The sequence below is a fragment of the Eriocheir sinensis genome, chromosome 54, assembly GCF_024679095.1.
Source record: "Eriocheir sinensis breed Jianghai 21 chromosome 54, ASM2467909v1, whole genome shotgun sequence".
Lineage (NCBI taxonomy): Eukaryota > Metazoa > Arthropoda > Malacostraca > Decapoda > Varunidae > Eriocheir > Eriocheir sinensis.
This window is the reverse complement of record NC_066562.1, coordinates 11,855,117-11,875,697: the sequence shown is the minus strand read 5'-3', so window position 1 is coordinate 11,875,697 and position 20,581 is coordinate 11,855,117. Positions and strand designations below refer to the sequence as shown.

The following is a 20,581-nucleotide window of genomic DNA, read 5'->3' as shown; positions in this document are numbered from 1 at the left end:
GTATTCTCTTTTATTCTGTTGTATTCTGTTGTATTCTCTTTTATTCTGTTGTATTATGTTGTATTATCTTTTATTCTGTTGTATTCTCTTTTATTCTGTTGTATTCTGTTGTATTCTGTTGTATTCTCTTTTATTCTGTTGTATTCTGTTGTATTCTCTTTTATTCTGTTGTATTCTGTTGTATTCTCTTTTATTCTGTTTTATTCTGTTGTATTCTCTTTTATTCTGTTGTATTCTGTTGTATTCTCTTTTATTCTGTTGTATTCTGTTGTATTCTCTTTTATTCTGTTGTATTCTCTTTTATTCTGTTGTATTCTGTTGTATTCTCTTTTATTCTGTTGTATTCTCTTTTATTATTTTGTATTCTGTTGTATTCTCTTTTATTCTTTTTTATTCTGTTGTATTCTGTTGTATTCTCTTTTATTCTGTTGTATTCTGTTGTATTCTCTTTTATTCTGTTGTATTCTGTTGTATTCTCTTTTATTCTGTTGTATTCTCTTTTATTCTGTTGTATTCTCTTTTATTCTGTTGTATTCTGTTGTATTCTCTTTTATTCTGTTGTATTCTGTTGTATTCTCTTTTATTCTGTTGTATTCTGTTGTATTCTCTTTTATTCTGTTGTATTCTCTTTTATTCTGTTGTATTCTGTTGTATTCTCTTTTATTCTGTTGTATTCTGTTGTATTCTCTTTTATTCTGTTGTATTCTGTTGTATTCTCTTTTATTCTGTTGTATTCTCTTTTATTCTGTTGTATTCTGTTGTATTCTCTTTTATTCTGTTGTATTCTCTTTTATTCTGTTGTATTCTCTTTTATTCTGTTGTATTCTGTTGTATTCTCTTTTATTCTGTTGTATTCTGTTGTATTCTCTTTTATTCTGTTGTATTCTGTTGTATTCTGTTGTATTCTCTTTTATTCTGTTGTATTCTCTTTTATTCTGTTGTATTCTGTTGTATTCTCTTTTATTCTGTTGTATTCTGTTGTATTCTGTTGTATTCTCTTTTATTCTGTTGTATTCTGTTGTATTCTGTTGTATTCTCTTTTATTCTGTTGTATTCTGTTGTATTCTCTTTTATTCTGTTGTATTCTGTTGTATTCTGTTGTATTCTCTTTTATTCTGTTGTATTCTGTTGTATTCTCTTTTATTCTGTTGTATTCTGTTGTATTCTCTTTTATTCTGTTGTATTCTGTTGTATTCTCTTTTATTCTGTTGTATTCTGTTGTATTCTGTTGTATTCTCTTTTATTCTGTTGTATTCTCTTTTATTCTGTTGTATTCTCTTTTATTCTGTTGTATTCTCTTTTATTCTGTTGTATTCTGTTGTATTCTCTTTTATTCTGTTGTATTCTGTTGTATTCTCTTTTATTCTGTTGTATTCTGTTGTATTCTGTTGTATTCTGTTTTATTCTGTTGTATTCTCTTTTATTCTGTTGTATTCTGTTGTATTCTCTTTTATTCTGTTGTATTCTGTTGTATTCTGTTGTATTCTCTTTTATTCTGTTGTATTCTGTTGTATTCTCTTTTATTCTGTTGTATTCTGTTGTATTCTGTTGTATTCTCTTTTATTCTGTTGTATTCTCTTTTATTCTGTTGTATTCTGTTGTATTCTGTTGTATTCTCTTTTATTCTGTTGTATTCTCTTTTATTCTGTTGTATTCTGTTGTATTCTCTTTTATTCATTTGTATTCTGTTGTATTCTCTTTTATTCTGTTGTATTCTGTTGTATTCTCTTTTATTCTGTTGTATTCTATTTGTATTCTCTTCTCTTCTCTTTGATTCTGGTGTATTCTCTTTTATTCTTTTGTATTCTGTTGTATTCTCTTTTATTCTGTTGTATTCTGTTGTATTCTCTTTTATTCTGTTGTATTCTCTTTTATTCTGTTGTATTCTGTTGTATTCTCTTTTATTCTGTTGTATTCTCTTTTATTCTGTTGTATTCTGTTGTATTCTCTTTTATTCTGTTGTATTCTCTTTTATTCTGTTGTATTCTGTTGTATTCTCTTTTATTCTGTTGTATTCTGTTGTATTCTCTTTTATTCTGTTGTATTCTCTTTTATTCTGTTTTATTCTGTTGTATTCTCTTTTATTCTGTTGTATTCTGTTGTATTCTCTTTTATTCTGTTGTATTCTCTTTTATTCTGTTGTATTCTGTTGTATTCTCTTTTATTCTGTTGTATTCTGTTGTATTCTCTTTTATTCTGTTGTATTCTGTTGTATTCTTTTATTCTGTTGTATTCTGTTGTATTCTCTTTTATTCTGTTGTATTCTCTTTTATTCTGTTGTATTCTCTTTTATTCTGTTGTATTCTCTTTTATTCTGTTGTATTCTGTTGTATTCTCTTTTATTCTGTTGTATTCTGTTGTATTCTCTTTTATTCTGTTGTATTCTGTTGTATTCTCTTTTATTCTGTTGTATTCTGTTGTATTCTCTTTTATTCTGTTGTATTAATTTGTATTCTCTTTTATTCTGTTGTATTCTGTTGTATTCTCTTTTATTCTGTTGTATTCTGTTGTATTCTCTTTTATTCTGTTGTATTCATTGGTATTCTCTTTTATTCTGTTGTATTCTGTTGTATTATCTTTTATTCTGTTGTATTCTGTTGTATTCTGTTGTATTCTCTTTTATTCTGTTGTATTCTGTTGTATTCTGTTGTATTCTCTTTTATTCTGTTGTATTCTGTTGTATTCTCTTTTATTCTGTTGTATTCTGTTGTATTCTCTTTTATTCTGTTGTATTCTGTTGTATTCTCTTTTATTCTGTTGTATTCTGTTGTATTCTCTTTTATTCTGTTGTATTCTGTTGTATTCTCTTTTATTCTGTTGTATTATCTTTTATTCTGTTGTATTCTGTTGTATTCTCTTTTATTCTGTTGTATTCTGTTGTATTCTCTTTTATTCTGTTGTATTCTGTTGTATTCTCTTTTATTCTGTTGTATTCTCTTTTATTCTGTTGTATTCTGTTGTATTCTCTTGTATTCTGTTGTATTCTCTTTTATTCTGTTGTATTCTGTTGTATTCTCTTTTATTCTGTTGTATTCTGTTGTATTCTCTTTTATTCTGTTGTATTCTTTTGTATTCTCTTTTATTCTGTTGTATTCTCTTTTATTCTGTTGTATTCTGTTGTATTCTCTTTTATTCTGTTGTATTCTCTTTTATTCTGTTGTATTCTGTTTTATTCTGTTGTATTCTCTTTTATTCTGTTGTATTCTGTTGTATTCTCTTTTATTCTGTTGTATTCTGTTGTATTCTCTTTTATTCTGTTGTATTCTGTTGTATTCTCTTTTATTCTGTTGTATTCTGTTGTATTCTGTTGTATTATCTTTTATTCTGTTGTATTCTGTTGTATTCTCTTTTATTCTGTTGTATTCTGTTGTATTCTCTTTTATTCTGTTGTATTCTCTTTTATTCTGTTGTATTCTGTTGTATTCTCTTTTATTCTGTTGTATTCTGTTGTATTCTCTTTTATTCTGTTGTATTCTGTTGTATTCTCTTTTATTCTGTTGTATTCTGTTGTATTCTCTTTTATTCTGTTGTATTCTCTTTTATTCTGTTGTATTCTGTTGTATTCTCTTTTATTCTGTTGTATTCTGTTGTATTATTCTATTTGTATTCTGTTTATTCTTCTGTTGTATTCTCTTTTATTCTGTTGTATTCTGTTGTATTATCTTTTATTCTGTTGTATTCTGTTGTATTCTCTTTTATTCTGTTGTATTCTCTTTTATTCTGTTGTATTCTGTTGTATTCTCTTTTATTCTGTTGTATTCTGTTGTATTCTCTTTTATTCTGTTGTATTCTCTTTTATTCTGTTGTATTCTTTTGTATTATCTTTTATTCTGTTGTATTCTCTTTTATTCTGTTGTATTCTGTTGTATTCTCTTTTATTCTGTTGTATTCTCTTTTATTCTGTTGTATTCTCTTTTATTCTGTTGTATTCTGTTGTATTCTCTTTTATTCTGTTGTATTCTCTTTTATTCTGTTGTATTCTGTTGTATTCTCTTTTATTCTGTTGTATTCTGTTGTATTCTCTTTTATTCTGTTGTATTCTGTTGTATCTTTTATTCTGTTGTATTCTATTTGTATTCTGTTGTATTCTCTTTTATTCTGTTGTATTCTGTTGTATTCTCTTTTATTCTGTTGTATTCTGTTGTATTATTCTCTTTTATTCTGTTGTATTCTGTTGTATTCTATTTGTATTCTCTTTTATTCTGTTGTATTCTGTTGTATTCTCTTTTATTCTGTTGTATTCTGTTGTATTCTCTTTTATTCTGTTGTATTCTGTTGTATTCTCTTTTATTCTGTTGTATTCTGTTGTATTCTCTTTTATTCTGTTGTATTCTGTTGTATTCTCTTTTATTCTGTTGTATTCTCTTGTATTCTGTTGTATTCTCTTTTATTCTGTTGTATTCTGTTGTATTCTCTTTTATTCTGTTGTATTCTCTTTTATTCTGTTGTATTCTGTTGTATTCTCTTTTATTCTGTTGTATTCTGTTGTATTCTCTTTTATTCTGTTGTATTCTCTTTTATTCTGTTGTATTCTGTTTTATTCTGTTGTATTCTCTTTTATTCTGTTGTATTCTGTTGTATTCTGTTGTATTATCTTTTATTCTGTTGTATTCTCTTTTATTCTGTTGTATTCTGTTGTATTCTGTTGTATTATCTTTTATTCTGTTGTATTCTGTTGTATTATCTTTTATTCTGTTGTATTCTGTTGTATTCTCTTTTATTCTGTTGTATTATCTTTTATTCATTTGTATTCTGTTGTATTATCTTTTATTCTGTTGTATTCTGTTGTATTCTCTTTTATTCTGTTGTATTCTGTTGTATTCTGTTGTATTCTGTTGTATTCTCTTTTATTCTGTTGTATTCTGTTGTATTCTCTTTTATTCTGTTGTATTCTGTTGTATTATCTTTTATTCTGTTGTATTCTCTTTTATTCTGTTGTATTCTGTTGTATTATCTTTTATTCTGTTGTATTCTGTTGTATTCTCTTTTATTCTGTTGTATTCTGTTGTATTCTCTTTTATTCTGTTGTATTCTCTTTTATTCTGTTGTATTCTGTTGTATTCTCTTTTATTCTATTTGTATTCTGTTGTATTCTCTTTTATTCTGTTGTATTCTCTTTTATTCTGTTGTTTTCTTTTGTTTTCTGTTGTTTTCTATTTGTATTCTGTTGTTTTCTGTTGTTTTCTGTTGTTTTCTGTTGTATTCTCTTTCTAATCTTTTCTGTTGTTTTCTGTTGTTTTCCGTTATTTTTCTGTTGTTTTTCTGTTGTTTTCCGTTATTTTTCTGTTGTTTTTCTGTTGTTTTCTAATGTTTTCTGTTGTTTTCTAATGTTTTCTGTTCTTTTCTTTTGTTTTTCTGTTGTTTCCTGTTGTTTTTCTTTTGTTTCCTGTTGTTTTCTGTTGTTTCCTGTTGTTTTCTGTTGTTTTCTGTTGTATTCTGTTTTATTCTGTTGTTCTCTGTTGTTTCCTGTTGTTTTCTGTTCTATTCTGTTGTATTCTGTTGTATTTTAATGTATTCTGTTCTATTCCGTTGTTTTTCTGTTGTTTCCTGTTGTTTCTTGTTGTATTCTGTTGTATTCTCTTTTTTCTGTTGTATTCTATTTGTATTCCTGCTGTTTTCTGTTCTATTCTGTTGTATTCTTTAGTATTTTAATGTATTATGTTCTATTCCGTTGTTTTTAGTTGTATTCTGTTGTATTCTGATGTATTTAAATGTATTATGTTCTATTCCGTTGTTTCCTGTTGTTTTCTGTTCTATTCTGTTGTATTCTGTTGTATTTTAATGTATTCTGTTGTCTATTATGTTGTATTCCAGTGGTGTCACCAGAATTGCTGTACGTTTAGAAATAAGGGACGTTTATGCATTTTTATCATTGACTTGGAAAAAACATGAACGTTTGCTAAATTATGGGCGAACGGCTTAGAGTTGCCTCGTGCAATATCAGGTAATGTGGCCCAAATACTGACCACTGGGGGGCGTGGACTATTACAACATAATTTAGAGGTGTGCCGGCAGGTGTGTGAGGTGCCAGGTCAGGTGTGCCAGCGTTAGTTACCCCGTTAGGAGCGATTCTAACACCCGCGTCATCGGGGGCCGCCGGACCTGAGCCCAGCCCCGTACAGACAGTTTTTCTTACGTTGTGTCACTAATTATCGTTTGCAAGAGTCGCCACAACGCCCCACGCATTCACTGTCGATGGGGAAAGGCTTGCCTACACTGGCGTTAGCGTAGATGATGTAATATTGCAGAAAACAAGCTCAAATGTTCTCAGCGGGCGGGGCGGGGCGGGGCAGTTTGACTCACCTCGTAACAAAATTTTCGTCTTCACGGCTAAAATACATCTTTCCTGCACTAGTCTCATATATCCACGTGTGCACGAGCGTGGAAGACTGATGTGGGCGTACGGGCGTGATCTTAAGTGTCTTCCTTTTTGAGAAAATAAGGATATATATTTTTCGTGGCGGGCTGGGACAGTAACCTAGCCCGTAATATATTTTTTCGTTTTCACGGCTAAAATACATCTTTCCTGCACTAATCTCATATATCCACGTGTGCACAGGCGTGGAAGACTGACATGGGCGTACGGGCGTGATCTTAAGTTGCTTCCTTTTTGAGAAAATAAGGATATATATTTTTCGTGGCGGGCTTGGGCAGAAACCTAACCCGTAACATTTTTTGTTTTCACGGCTAAAATACATCTTTCCTGCACTACTCTCATATATCCACGTGTGCACGGGGGTGGAAGGCTGACGTGGGTGTACGGGCGTGATCTTTAGTGTCTTCCTTTTTGAGAAAATAAGCATATATATTTTTCGTGGCGGGCTTGGGCAGAAACCTAACCCGTAACATTTTTTGTTTTCACGGGTAAAATACATCTTTCCTGCACTAATCTCATGTATCCACGTGTGCACGGGCGTGGAAGGCTGTCGTATGAATCGAACTCGAGCTCTCTCGTTTGTGAGCCGAGTGTGCTAACCACTGCACCACGAAGCCCCCTGCTGGGTTGGGGGGGGGGGGTTAGTTTGCATATGTGGACATTTTTTGTGGTGTGTAGTGGGCTGGTGTAATAGTGGTTTAGGTCTGGTAATTCCTTGTATTTTACAGAAACCACTACATGCTTGAGATGACCCGTTAACACCTCGCCCCGCCCCCACCTTCCTGGCCTGCCCGCCCCCTGGCATAAATTGGTACGAAATGCCTGCTGTTAATGGATATTCCAGTCCATAGCTATGTGGGGTGTGTTGTTATATATACCTTTGACCATAGCTGGGCGTTATCGCGATACTTTATCGCTGATAACAAAATCGGATTATCAACCATCCGCTACTTATTTAAATATATATCGGTATCCTCGTTACTTTTGTAACCAAACTAGCGATAATCGCTACTTTTTTTCCGCCTCTCAGAAAAAAAATGTTGTCTCCTTACTGCGCATGCGTGGCCCGGTGTTGTATGAAAAAACTTCGGGGTATGAAATATCTTCGGTGATGAGATTTCATACTTAGGTCATGAAAATTAATACACTAGGGTATTTTTTTTATGCTAATCAAAAATCAATATATCAGAGAAAAATCATTTAACTTTGCCCCAAAAATGATTATTCACTGCCTCAAATTTGATATTCCATATTCGTTGGTGAGCATGTCATGGTATTGAAGGCACCCGGTGTTGTGTTATTTGGTGTCCCATCCTCAAAAGCTGGCGCTTTTGTGTACAAACACTGGTCTCTCGTGAACTGCGCATGCTCAGACCATTAAGTGTAGACCTGTACAGTCTCACAATGTATTTTTAACACATTAAGAGCTGCTGGAAAGCTGAATCAAACATACAGTACCACCATCCTTGCTGTTTCTAGAATGATGTACACTCTGTACATATAAATACAACTCGTACAGATTGTCGTTATAGAAACATCGAGGATGGTTGTACTATATGTTTGATTCAGCCTTCCAGCAACTCTTAATTGTGGTTTAAAAGCTTTGTGAGACTGTACAGGTCTACGCTTGCTGGTCTGAGCATGCACCGTTCACGAGAGACCAGTGTTTGTAAACAATTTTTGACGGTGGGGACGCCAAATAACACAACACCGGTTCAGGCATTTCTAGTATTAACGTCCATATGTACGTGTCAACGTGTGGTTTTAAGGTTTTGTAAGTTTCCTAAATTACAGATAATGAAAATTTGAATTCATCAATGTTGTTCTATCTGAAATATCAATATAGTATCGTTTTCGCCTATTGGACTTATCGCTAGCTAGTATCAGAATTGTGGATTTATATCGGGTATCGGTTATCGGTTATCGCGTATATTTGTGTCTCTAGTTAACGAATATCGGTTATCGCCGTTAAGGTTTTTCATTATCAGTTATCGGTTATCGGGAATAAGGTTTTCTGTTATCGTGCCTAGCTATGCCTTTGACTTGCATCCCTTTACTGTATGATTCAAAACAATTCTAACCTAACCTTGGGAGTAGTAGTTAGGTAGCATATTAGCTTTGCATACCAATTTTGAGACACTGACTGTTCATTTCTAATAAATATATGATGCCTGTTATTATTTATAAGGTTATAGTTTCCAGAAACCCCTAAATGACCGACTCTTCCATGCCTGAGATGACCCGCCCTGCCCTGCGTCATGACCTCCCGGCATACATTGGTAAGAAATGCATACCACTGTTGATGGTTACACAAGCCCATAGCTGTGTGGGCTTTGTTGTGTTCATGCATAGTTACCCTTGAACTGCTTCCTCTATTACTAACCCGGTAGCAGTGGCAGGCCAAATTTGTGGCTTTACCGTGTAGCTGCGACGGGCCAAATTTGTGGCTTTACCGTGTAGCAGTGACGGGCCAAATTTGTGGCCTTACTGTGTAGCAGTGACGGGCCAAATTTGTGGCTTTACCGTGTAGCAGTGACAGGCCAGATTTGTGGCTTTACTGTGTAGCAGTGACGGGCCAAATTTGTGGCTTTACCGTGTAGCAGTGACAGGCCAAATTTGTGGCCTTGCCTTGTAGCAGTGACGGGCCAAATTTGTGCCATGATATAAACCCCCAAAAATAGATGATGCATAAACTGATCACAAATGCTTTGATATATATTATGAAATGGTTTGTGTGAGGGGTAATTTTTTCTCATTTTTCTTGCTTGGAGGACCATTAAGAAACATGATCCCTGCCACCACCGGGTTAAGTTAAAGTTTTCTAAAGAAAGAATTGCTACATTACATTTGTAAGTCACTGACACAACAAAACACTCACCACCATCACTTTGTTGATGCGTCATGGACAGCGATATTAGGTAGGGTTAGATACACGGAGCCAAGGTTCAGAGGAGCTGCCTCGTGCAGGCCTACTGGCCTCTTGCAGACTCCTATGTTCTTATGTCACTGGACGAGGTGGAAGGACGCCTGGGTGCCATAGTAGGGGTCAAAATGCGGTGTATGTATTCCAGAGAAACGTTCCACTCACAGTGCTGGCTAGCTTCAGACTGAGGAGAAAGACAGTTAAATCAAACATATTGCATTAGTCAAATGTATCTACTTAACCCTTTCATTGCTAAGTGCTCACAGTTAGACTATCCCCTCAGGCGCGCTCGGGCACCCCAGTGGGAGAAGGGGATCTCTTTTAACCGCTGTGTCTCAAAAACTATTCATCACAGCTACAAAACAAAACCACCATTGGAAAGAGGAGGCCAAGATCTATACGATTCAGTAATGTAAACCCCTCCTGCGAAAGTACAGGCACGTTGAGGGGGTGTTGCCTGTGAAGACGTACATTTATACATGCGCGACGGTCAGCCGCAAGGCAACTACTGTAGATCTCTTGATGATGGGGTGCTGGCAGGGCAGTATTGCCAACTGCAATATTTACAACTATTTGGTCAAAATATCAGTCATGTGAACCTATGCAAAAATGTCGCTATATTGGACAACAACATCCACCAGTTGCTCGTCCATAGATTTTCCGCGCTGGGCTGACATGATTTTCCACCAAATTTAGTGAAGAACACACTCAATTGTCAATCCTGTGTTGTGAGAATTAGTGTTGGAACACTCTCATACACGGGAGATTTGAGTGCGGGTGGAGCTCGCAGGGAGCGTTTAGCACCACCAGCAAATACGCCTAACCCTCGCTGCGAGCGTTTAGCAAAGAAAGGGTTGAATATCAACTTGTGTTAAGTCAAAAACGCTTTATTTAAACTCATGTTAATCGAGAGGCGACTGTATGAGTAGTGGGTCGGTGGTAAGTGTGTTTAGCCCAGGGACGTAGGTTCGCACCGAAACACTGAAGGTCATCACATGCCGTCCGGATCTCCAGTCAACCCTTAATTTTCTTGAACCCCAAATTTCAGACAACTATTAAGTCCTACCTTCAAGGATTAGGATTTTCATTGTCTTTCTTGCCTGCTTATAAGACTTCATTTTGCTTCTTTTCCAGAAAAAAAAGATGTGTGTGTGTGTGTGCATGCGTGCAAGAGAGAGAGAGAGAGAGAGATCATGCATTATATATGAAAACATGCAGAATTAAATGGTGCACATATAGAAACTCACTACGGCCGGGCCAAAACAACACCCCGCGCTGTATCCGAGATCGCCACGCGCTAAATTTCAAATGTCGCTATTGAATATAACAAGCTTTCAGCCATAAACTCAACATAATCATCATGCATTATATATGAAAACATGCAGAATTACATGGTGCACATAAAGAAACTCACTACGGCCGGGCCAAAACAACACCCCGCACCGTATCCGAGATCGCCACGCGCTAAATTTCAAATGTCGCTATTGAATATAACAAGCTTTCAGCCATAAACTCAACATAATCATCATGTATTATATATGAAAACATGCAGAATTACATGGTGCACATAAAGAAACTCACTACGGCTGGGCCAAAACAACACCCCGCACCGTATCCGAGATCACCACGCGCTAAATTTCAAATGTCGCTATTGAATATAACAAGCTTTCAGCCATAAACTCAACATAATCATCATGTCTTATATATGAAAACATGCAGAATTACATGGTGCACATAAAGAAACTCACTACGGCTGGGCCAAAACAACACCCCGCACCGTATCCGAGATCGCCACGCGCTAAATTTCAAATGTCGCTATTGAATATAACAAGCTTTCAGCCATAAACTCAACATAATCATCATGTATTATATATGAAAACATGCAGAATTACATGGTGCACATAAAGAAACTCACTACGGCTGGGCCAAAACAACACCGCACCGTATCCGAGATCGCCACGCGCGCTAAATTTCAAATGTCGCTATTGAATATAACAAGCTTTCAGCCATAAACTCAACATAATCATCATGTATTATATATGAAAACATGCAGAATTACATGGTGCACATAAAGAAACTCACTACGGCTGGGCCAAAACAACACCCCGCACCGTATCCGAGATCGCCACGCGCGCTAAATTTCAAATGTCGCTATTGAATATAACAAGCTTTCAGCCATAAACTCAACATAATCATCATGTATTATATATGAAAACATGCAGAATTACATGGTGCTACAGAAGCACTCATTAGAACCAAATTGATCTCTTTTTTTAGCCTTTGCAAGTAGTTAATGTTAGAGTTGGAAGCATCTGACAATCCCATCTTCTTACAGGCCAAGCAGTGCAGAGGAGAAGGAGGAGGAGAAGAAGGAGGAAGAAGAAGAGGAGGATGTGAGTTCTATACATAAAGGCAGATCAATATATAGAAGCTTATGGAGTAGAGGAAATATGTCATTCTATGTATTAAAGAGGATAAGAGGGAGGAGAAGGTTAACTTGTAAATATAGGCAGAAGTTTATGTGCCAAGGAAAATATTTAAATGATTTGTATTATGCATGTATTGAAATGTTATGAACTTGGATGTTTGTATGTATAAGGCTATGGGATTTACTTACAAGGTCTGTGGTGTTTTTTTTTACTTATAAGGTTGTACTTAGGATTTTACTTATAAGTTCTGTGGCTGTGGGTACCTCCTACAAAGCCTTTCTACTATGGCTATTAATTAACAAAATCCTCTTTCTTTCAGCTTGTGTACTGGCTCAGAAAGTAGTGAAAGGGTGCATGTTATCGATGAAGGCTATATCAATAAGTATGGAAGTGTGTTATGGCTATTAACAACAATCTTTCTTTCATCATGTGTACGGGGTTAGATAGTGACTTGGCATATATTGAAATGTCATGCACTGAGAGTATTTACGTAAAGGGCCGGGGCTATTTCTTATAAGGTACTACGCATGATTTTACATATACAGCCTTTAGTGTTTCTTTAGGTTAAGGTATTTCCTATCCCAGTACGTATAAGCAACCTGGGTATGGATTTATGTGTGAGTTACTGAGTTGCATGTATACTAAAATGTGTATTTGGGATTTTCGTCTTCTGTGTTTTATATATATATATCCTAAGAATGGTGTTTTGTTGGGAAAGAATGTTATGCACTGGGGTTATTTATATACAAAGTCTGTGGTTATTTCTTCATAAGGTATTTCCTATCCCAGTACGTATAAGGAACTTGGTATGGATTGAAATGTGCGTGTTACTGAGTTGCATGTGTATGTGCATTCAATGTATTGGGGTATATATTGTGTATTGGGGGTATTTATTTCAAGGTTAAAGTACTGAATGGAGGGGAATTTATGTAGGGGAAAGGTCTGTAGTGGGGGTGTCGTAACTAACAACCTCTCCTGCAACAACTCCTACTGGTGCTTGTGTATAGATTTAATTATGTATTGGAGATATGTATTTGAAGGTTAAGATACTGGATGGAAGGGTATTTATGTTGGGGTAATATGATAATGTCTGTAGGGATTTGTCTTAACTTAACAACCCCTTCTGCAATAGCTACTACTACTACTACTGGTGCTGTCCATAACTTACAACACTTCCGTACTAGGAGTATTAACAAAACCTTTTAATTTCAGCTACCAAGGACAACCTCTGCTGCTCCGGGTATCAACTCCTGCACTCCTGGGACTGGCATAACATCTGCATGCCCTTGTAACAACTCACTCTGCTTCTGCTATTCATAACACCCCGTTCTGTGTCTGCTGTCGTAACAGGGCATGGCTTCTGTATACTAACTCCTGCTCGCATAACCCGCATGGATTTACACTTCTCTCTCTGCTTCTGGCTTTCGTACCTATCAACACATTCTGCGCCTTCCTTCGTAACTAATCCCACGGCTTCTCTGCATGACAACTCCAGCTGCTTACGGCAAAATTTCGCATAACAGCTACTCCTGCTTACGTATGACAATTCTCTCTGGCTTCCATAACAGCTACTCGTATGGCTTTTGCATGTGAACGCATTTCATTTCTGCTGCACACTAACCCACACTGCTGGCTTGAGTATCCTAACGACCTAACCCATTCTGTAAGCTGCCGCCCAGTGCTCCAGGTGACCCCTAACAAGCCTGTCGGATCGGCGTCTAGCGAGGGAGGTTCCGTCAGGTTCCGTTCCCTGCTAGAGCTGTCTCCCTTCACCTTAAAAAATATAGTTTGACATAATTTGAGAGCAGCAGTACAGGCCAGGTATCAGAGAGGGGTTCAGGCCTATATGGGGACACCTCTGTTAGGCTTGTACCTCAATAAATAACTAGAAAAAAGTTGGAAAGTGTTAAACAATGACCATACGTTACCTAGTCATGTGTGAATCCTGACTATGGAGGGAGATTATCCTCAAACACGTACGGTTATATATATATACATGTCTTTTACCCACCCAGGCGTGCAGTACGGGTGGTGAACTCTGACCTCTATGAAATAAATATACGTAACAGGAAAAAAATAAATTGGTTTAAAATATATTTCCCTCATCCATGTTCGGCAGCAGATATGTACAGGTTGAAAAAACGGGTTGATATCTGATGTTTGACCCCACAGTTGACCGTTTGTCCCTGCGTCTGGGATCGCTACGTCAACATCTTCGGCCGACGTCTCGACCTTAGAGTTGAGTGTCCGTCCCTGCGTCTTTGTGTACCTGCGTTAAAATCTTCACCACCATATGACGTTGAGTCTGGCGGGCGTTGTTTTGGAATCTCGAGACGGCAATTTCCCACGGCTGTCAAGGGTATGGGTCAGGCTGTCATGGGTGGCTGTTACGTAAGCCTTGTCACGGTGTCAAGGCTCGTAAAACCACCCTTGGAAATACTAGCAACACAGCGTATATGGAAAGCCTTCAAGTGATGTAGTGACTCGTGGAAATATTTGCAACCTAACATATTTCACCCAGTGGTGGTGGTGGTAGGGATCATGTTTCTTAACGGTCCCTCTAAGCGAGAAAAATGAGAAAAAATCACCCTCACACAAACCATTTCATACTATATATCAAAGCATTTGTGATCACATTATGCATCATCTATTTTGGGGGGTTATATCATGGCACAAATTTCAGTTGTATGTCTGGTTATTGAGGGGACTGTTTGGGTCTTGTATTTTCTGTTGTATATTTCCAAGGCCAAAAAGGTCAGTAATTGGGTTCTCAATGATGTTTTTTTAGGTTGATGGTACAGAGGAAGGGTCATAAAAGCACCCCTGTCTGTAACCCCTGAAAGCCTTGTCAAATGTTTTTTTTTTTTTTTTTTTTTTTTTACGTCATGGCCTATTGCTCCGGTAAGCTTCTTCCCAGTGGATCCTGATGGTCGGCCCAAGGCTTCTTCCCGGTGGGGCCTGATGGTTGGCCCAGCCCGTTCTGGTGCAGGCAAGTGTTTATAGTGGTGCCATCTTGCATTGGCTCATGCTGCCCTCCCGGAGCTCATCTTTAATCCTAGAATCTAGAGTCCGGGTTGATAGGTGGTCTTCTGGACAGCATGTGGGTAGTTTTAACCCGGTAGCAGCGGGGATCATGTTTCTTAATGGTCCCTCTAAGCGAGAAAAATGGAAAAAATCATCACTCACACAAACCATTTCATAATAATATATATCAGCATTTGTGATAATTTTATGTATCATCTATTTTGGGGGGTTCAAATCATGGCACAAATTTGGCCCATCGCTGCTACACGGTAAAGCCACAAATTTGGTTCCTTCCCTCCCATCGTAAGTCTCTCCTCCTCCTCCCTGCCCCAAAACCTTAATAGTGTTTTATCCTTACCTGTGTTAGGATAATAGGCTACTGGTGTGATAAACTAAATCTCTCATTATAACCTTTCTCCTCTTCTGTTCAAAGCTAAAAACCTAATCTTTTTCCCTCTTCCTATAGCTCAAGCTCATCCATAGGGGGGGGGATTGAGGTCTAGCACTGTCTTGGATAAAAATGTGAGAGGATTATCCCAGCTTAGCTCAGGCCCTTGGAAACCACTTATAGGGAAATACATGTAAGGTTGTGTCTACAGGTCAGCTAGTATTCCTCCTGTCTCATAATGCTTATAGTTTTTGCCTTCAACACTGATTTGATAACAAGGTGCCAATGCTCAGGTGAGGGAAAGTGCATGTGTGTGGGTGGGTCGGACAGAGAGCTTTACCACATGAAAAGGCTTCGTACACTCAGAATTTGCCATGTTTAACCCTTGAAAGCTTAGTTCTGGCTAGATATCAAGCTTTAAAGCATCACATTGAGCAAGGGTTGATGTAGGAGAATCAATTACATCCCCACTCAGTATTTAAAGAGACTGACTATTTGAAAAGGTCCTGTACACTCAGAATTTGCCATGTTTAACCCTTGAAAGCTTAGTTCTGGCTAGATATCAAACTTTAAAGCATCACATTGAACAAGGGTTTGTGTAGGAGAATCAATTATTTCCCCATGCAGTATTTAAAGAGACTGACTATATGAAAAGGCTTCGTACACTCAGAATTTGCCATGTTTAACCCTTGAAAGCTTAGTTCTGGCTAGATATCAAAGCTCTAAAGCATCACATTGAGCAAGGGTTGATGTAGGAGAATCAATTACATCCCCATACAGTATTTAAAGTGACTGACTATTTGAAAAGACCTTGTACTCTCAGAATTTGCCATGTTTAACCCTTGAAAGCTTAGTTCTGGCTAGATATCAAATTCTAAAGCATCACATTGAGCAAGGGTTGATGTAGGAGAATCAATTACCTCTCCATACAGTATTTAAAGAGGGAATTTGACCTTTTGAAAAGGCCTTGTACACTCAGAATTTGCCATTTTTAATACTTGAAAGCTTAGCACTAGTATACAAATTCTCCACAGTCCCTAACATGGCGGGCTGTCACATCTCTCCACCTCAAGGATCTCCAGCCCTTATTTACAAGCTCTTAGGCATCACATTGAGCAAGGGAAATATCTCGAGGGGCAAAGAAGTTTATAGGAGAATTAATGACCTCCTCAAACAACATATAAGAAGGGATTTGACTATTGAAAAAGGCCTCAAACATAGAATTTGCCATGTCTCTACAGTTGAAGGTCCAGCCCTGCTTTTAGTCAAAGTTCTCAAGCTTAAAAAATAACACACTTGATGTAAAGGAATGAATTCTCTCCCCCAAACTATTTAAAGAGAGATTTTGAGTGCTTGAAAAGGCCTCAAACATAGAATTTGCCACGTCCTTACAGTTGAAGGTCCATCGCTGCTTTTAGTCAAAGTTCTTGAGCTTAAAAATAACAGAGGATTGATGTAGAAGAATGATTTACCTGCCCAAACAGTATGTACCCAGCCCCCTCAAGTCCCCAGTCTCAGCTCCTAATTACCTTTATTCTGGGGGTCAAAGACATTAAATATAAGTGTTTTCCCTTCCCATGTTAGCCCTAAGACCCTCAGGCCCCCAGTAATTGGTCACCTAACCTAACCTAGCAAGTGTCTCACCATAATACTGGTGGTAACATTTTAATTAACCTTTCCAATGAGCAAAAAGAATTAATATGGAACTATGAATCATGTATCCCCAGCAATTAAGTCTCCACTTTGTTATGTAACATTAGTAAGGGTTCCAGTATATGTTAGATAATTACTAGCATTGTCAAGAACAGTTTTAATAGCCTTGTCAAGGGTTGGCCGAGAAAACAATATTATAACAAGCACTGAACTAATTCTTGAGTAATTGGACTGAGAAAGCCTTGATGGTACTCTATTTTTGCTATATTATAAAAAGCCTATAAGCGATGCCTTGGAAAGCTACCATAAGCAAGGGTTGGTCTAGATTATTGATGTCCAAGCTATTAATTATATGTATTTTCTCTTACCTGAAGCCCCCTAGCTCAAGCCCCCAGACCCTCAGCCTCTTCCAGACCTCCCCAGTAGCTACCTTATTTTCTGGGGGGATCAAAACCATTAATTATGTGTTAGTTTTGATAATTACCTAACATTAAATGTCTTACCATGGGGTGTGGTCAGTGTCGACATCTGTGAAGCCTTAATTATCATGAGCATAGTTTTATATCAAGCACTAACTCTTGGGTAAGACTTTGAGAAGGTCTTAATGTACTCAATCTTTGGCATATAAAAACAAGTCTAGCAATGCCTTAGGAAGATACCATGAGCAAGGGGTGAGTTAGGAAACTGATATACCTATCCCTCAATACTGCATAAACAATGGATCGAGGTCTTGTTCAGTATATATATCAGGCACAATTGTCCATCTTTTGAGTTAGTTTATCAAAGACATATCACAATCTTCTACCATGAGCAAGGGATGAGTTAGCAGCTTGATATATATTCCTTAATACTGCAAAAATAATGGAAAGAGGGCTTGTTCAATATATATTATCACTCATATAGGTTACAATTGTCCATCTTTTGAGTTAGTTTATCAAAGACATTACTGTATCTTGTACCATGAGCAAGGGCCTTAGGGTGACTTATAGGAGATAGTTATACATTCCTATGTATTTCATAGAGGAAAGGAAGAGATCTAGAATGATATATATTCTTAGGTTTCTTCATCTCTTATAGTTAATTAGTTCAGCAGTGAAAATCAGTTTTATGCTGAGTGCTGAGTATCCTTGATGTCGATCGATCGGCCAACACGTACCTCAAGTCAGCATGCATTTGTGTTATAAGGTCAATAAACTCATGGCTCAGAATCAGTCAGCATTTAAGTCAGCATGTGTTAGTTTCCATGCATCTGAGATCAGCATATAGGGGTTTATTAAGTCATTATTGTTAATTCCCACTCAGCATAGCCTGTGTATCAGTGCTGACTATTTTGAACTCAGGATGGTCAAGTTATCAGCATGACAGCATTAACGATTCAATGATGTGTCAGTCTGTACTCAGCATGACTGATTTTTATATACCAATTATATGCTATAAATATAATATGCTGACTTTGCTCTGAGTTTCGCATGTGATCTCTGAAGTCGATCAGCATATCCTCAAGTCAGCATTTAAAGTCAGCATCTCGGCTCTCGGTATTCAGCATGGCTCGGACTCGATGAAGAAGTGATATTTAAAGTCAGCATTCTCTCTCTCTCTCTCTCTCTCTCTCTCTCTCTCTCTCTCTCTCTCTCTCTCTCTCTCTCTCTCTCTCTCTCTCTCTCTCTCTCTCTCTCTCTCTCTCTTCCCAGCACGGCTTAATTCGATATCAGCCCTTAATTGATGTTGCCGTTAAGTATAGCATTAAATATCATGCATGCAGGGGACGAGAAAGGTGAAAAAAAAAAAAAATGACGAGGCGGAAGAATTATATATGGCGAGCGATCGAGTCCATTGGCGGGGGTGTTGCCATTCTGAGAGAGAAAAACTTGTTATTTTCTCGTAAGTTTATATATTAGAGAATTTCATCCAGCCTTGTGTCTCGGTATGCTAGGTCACAGGTCAAGTCATGCAATAAACATGTTCTGTACGAGTGTGATGACTCCGGAAACGATATATCAGTAGTGTACGCGCTGAGGTGACCGATCAGCTGATTGGGTAAGCGGAGATTTAAACATTACGTCATAGCTACCGGAGATGTGGATTTAAATTTACATAGATTTACATAGAAAATCAGACCACACAGACCCCATGGTCCAGACATAGGTGGTCTGTCCTTAAACTTAAGTGATTCTACGTTAATCCGATGGCTCCAGAACGTTGCATTTCTATATAGTTAATATTGAGTTGAGGGAAATACACGGCCGAGCTTGTTTTTCAAGGAGTCAGTCGTGTAACACTGGACCACTGAAGGAAGGCAGGAAGCTTATTTAGGGTGACCAGACGTTCCCGTTTTCAATGACCTGTCCTCGGAAATGTCCCCGGTTTTCACTGTGACTCAAAGATAAAAAAAAGTACAGCAAGAGCAAGAGCAGCAGTGTCGTTTTTCCGTGCGAAATAACTCCTTAAAAGTCTGGGTCTTGACACATTGCGAACGAAACTGCAGAAAGTGTAAAATTCTATCACTCTTCAACACGGGCTTACAATATGATGTAATGAGCTTATATGTGGGAATAATGGCTTCAGGGAGTTCTTAATACACTTAGTAGTCTCCCTTAAGTGAAGCATGGAGGGAGAGAGGGAGGGAGAGGGAGATAGAGGGAGGGAGGAAGGGAAATGAATCACGTATTAATTAGATCTTAAAGCCATTGGTTACAACGTTTCTTCCTGTATAAAATGGTAATTATATCGCTTTTTCTCTTTAATTAAACCTAAAACCGTGTAAATAATGGCTTTGAAATGTTTAATAAGGGAAGATGGACGTTGGAACAGGAAAACTCATTGTTGTACCTCAAAACTAATTGTTCCAACCTTTACATAGATTTACATAGAAAATCAGACCACACAGACCCCATGGTCCAGACTTGGTGGTCTGTCCTTAAACCTAAGTGATTTTACATTAATCAGAAGACTCCAAAACGTTGCATTTCTACTCTAGTTGATATTAAGTTGAAGGATATATGCTGAAATGCTATATCTTATGCTATCAAGCTGATTTAAACTTACGGCCACACATGCTGACTTCATATGATGCATGCTGACTTGAAATAAAGGTCACAACATTCAGCAAGTTGAGTTCAATGACGGCATTGTTCACTTGTAACTCCTATGCTGAGCCTATAAAAAGTCAGCATTAAAAGAGATAGATATGCTGACTCGATCTTCTGCAAGCTGATTTAAACTTATGGCCATGCTGACTCATATGCTAATCTTAACTTAAATCCATGTTGAGCTCCGAACTCAGCATATCAAGAAAACGATCATGCTGTCATATATAGACCACCATGCTGAGCTCAGAGTGGTATACAGACTGAAATCAGTAACTCTTTAATGCATGCTGAGTTCATAATAGGATCAGCATTGAGAAACAGCTAGGAGCCATCCTGAGTGAGCATTGCTGACTTGTTCATAATTAAACCCCTAGTAATAGTAGTAGTAGTAGTAGTAGTAGTAGTAGTAGTAGTAGTAGTAGTAGTAATAGTAATAGTAATAGTAGTAGTAGTAGTAGTAGTAGTAATAGTAGTAGTAGTAGTAGTAGTAGTAGTAGTAGTAGTAGTATGCTGAGCTCAGAAAAGGTCATAGACTGAGTTGAATTAAGCATATCGCTACAAAAAAGCTTCCTGTACCGACATATGCCGAGTTGGGCGAGCCAGCTATAGGCCATGCTGACTTCAGACCATGCCGACTTAAAGAAATTCTGGGCCATGCTGAATTTGCTGAGCTTGGCTCCATATGTTTCACGAATGTAG

General features: G+C 37.2%; 1 protein-coding gene across 2 annotated transcripts in view; it reads left to right on the top strand.

The window, feature by feature from the left end:
- The first annotated feature begins 5,903 nt into the window (after positions 1–5,903).
- The window catches only part of LOC126983816 (protein Wnt-4-like), a 143,900-nt gene continuing 129,222 nt past the window's right edge, over positions 5,904–20,581 (top strand). The window contains exons 1-3 of one of the 2 annotated variants that reach the window (XM_050836950.1): positions 5,904–6,236; positions 7,105–7,187; positions 8,579–8,655. In XM_050836950.1, the coding sequence (XP_050692907.1) occupies positions 8,635–8,655 (21 nt within the window). In that variant the 5' untranslated portion in view covers positions 5,904–6,236; positions 7,105–7,187; positions 8,579–8,634. Of the gene's footprint in view, positions 6,237–7,104; positions 7,188–8,571; positions 8,656–20,581 lie in introns of both variants that reach the window. The other variant, XM_050836949.1, reaches the window with a different exon arrangement.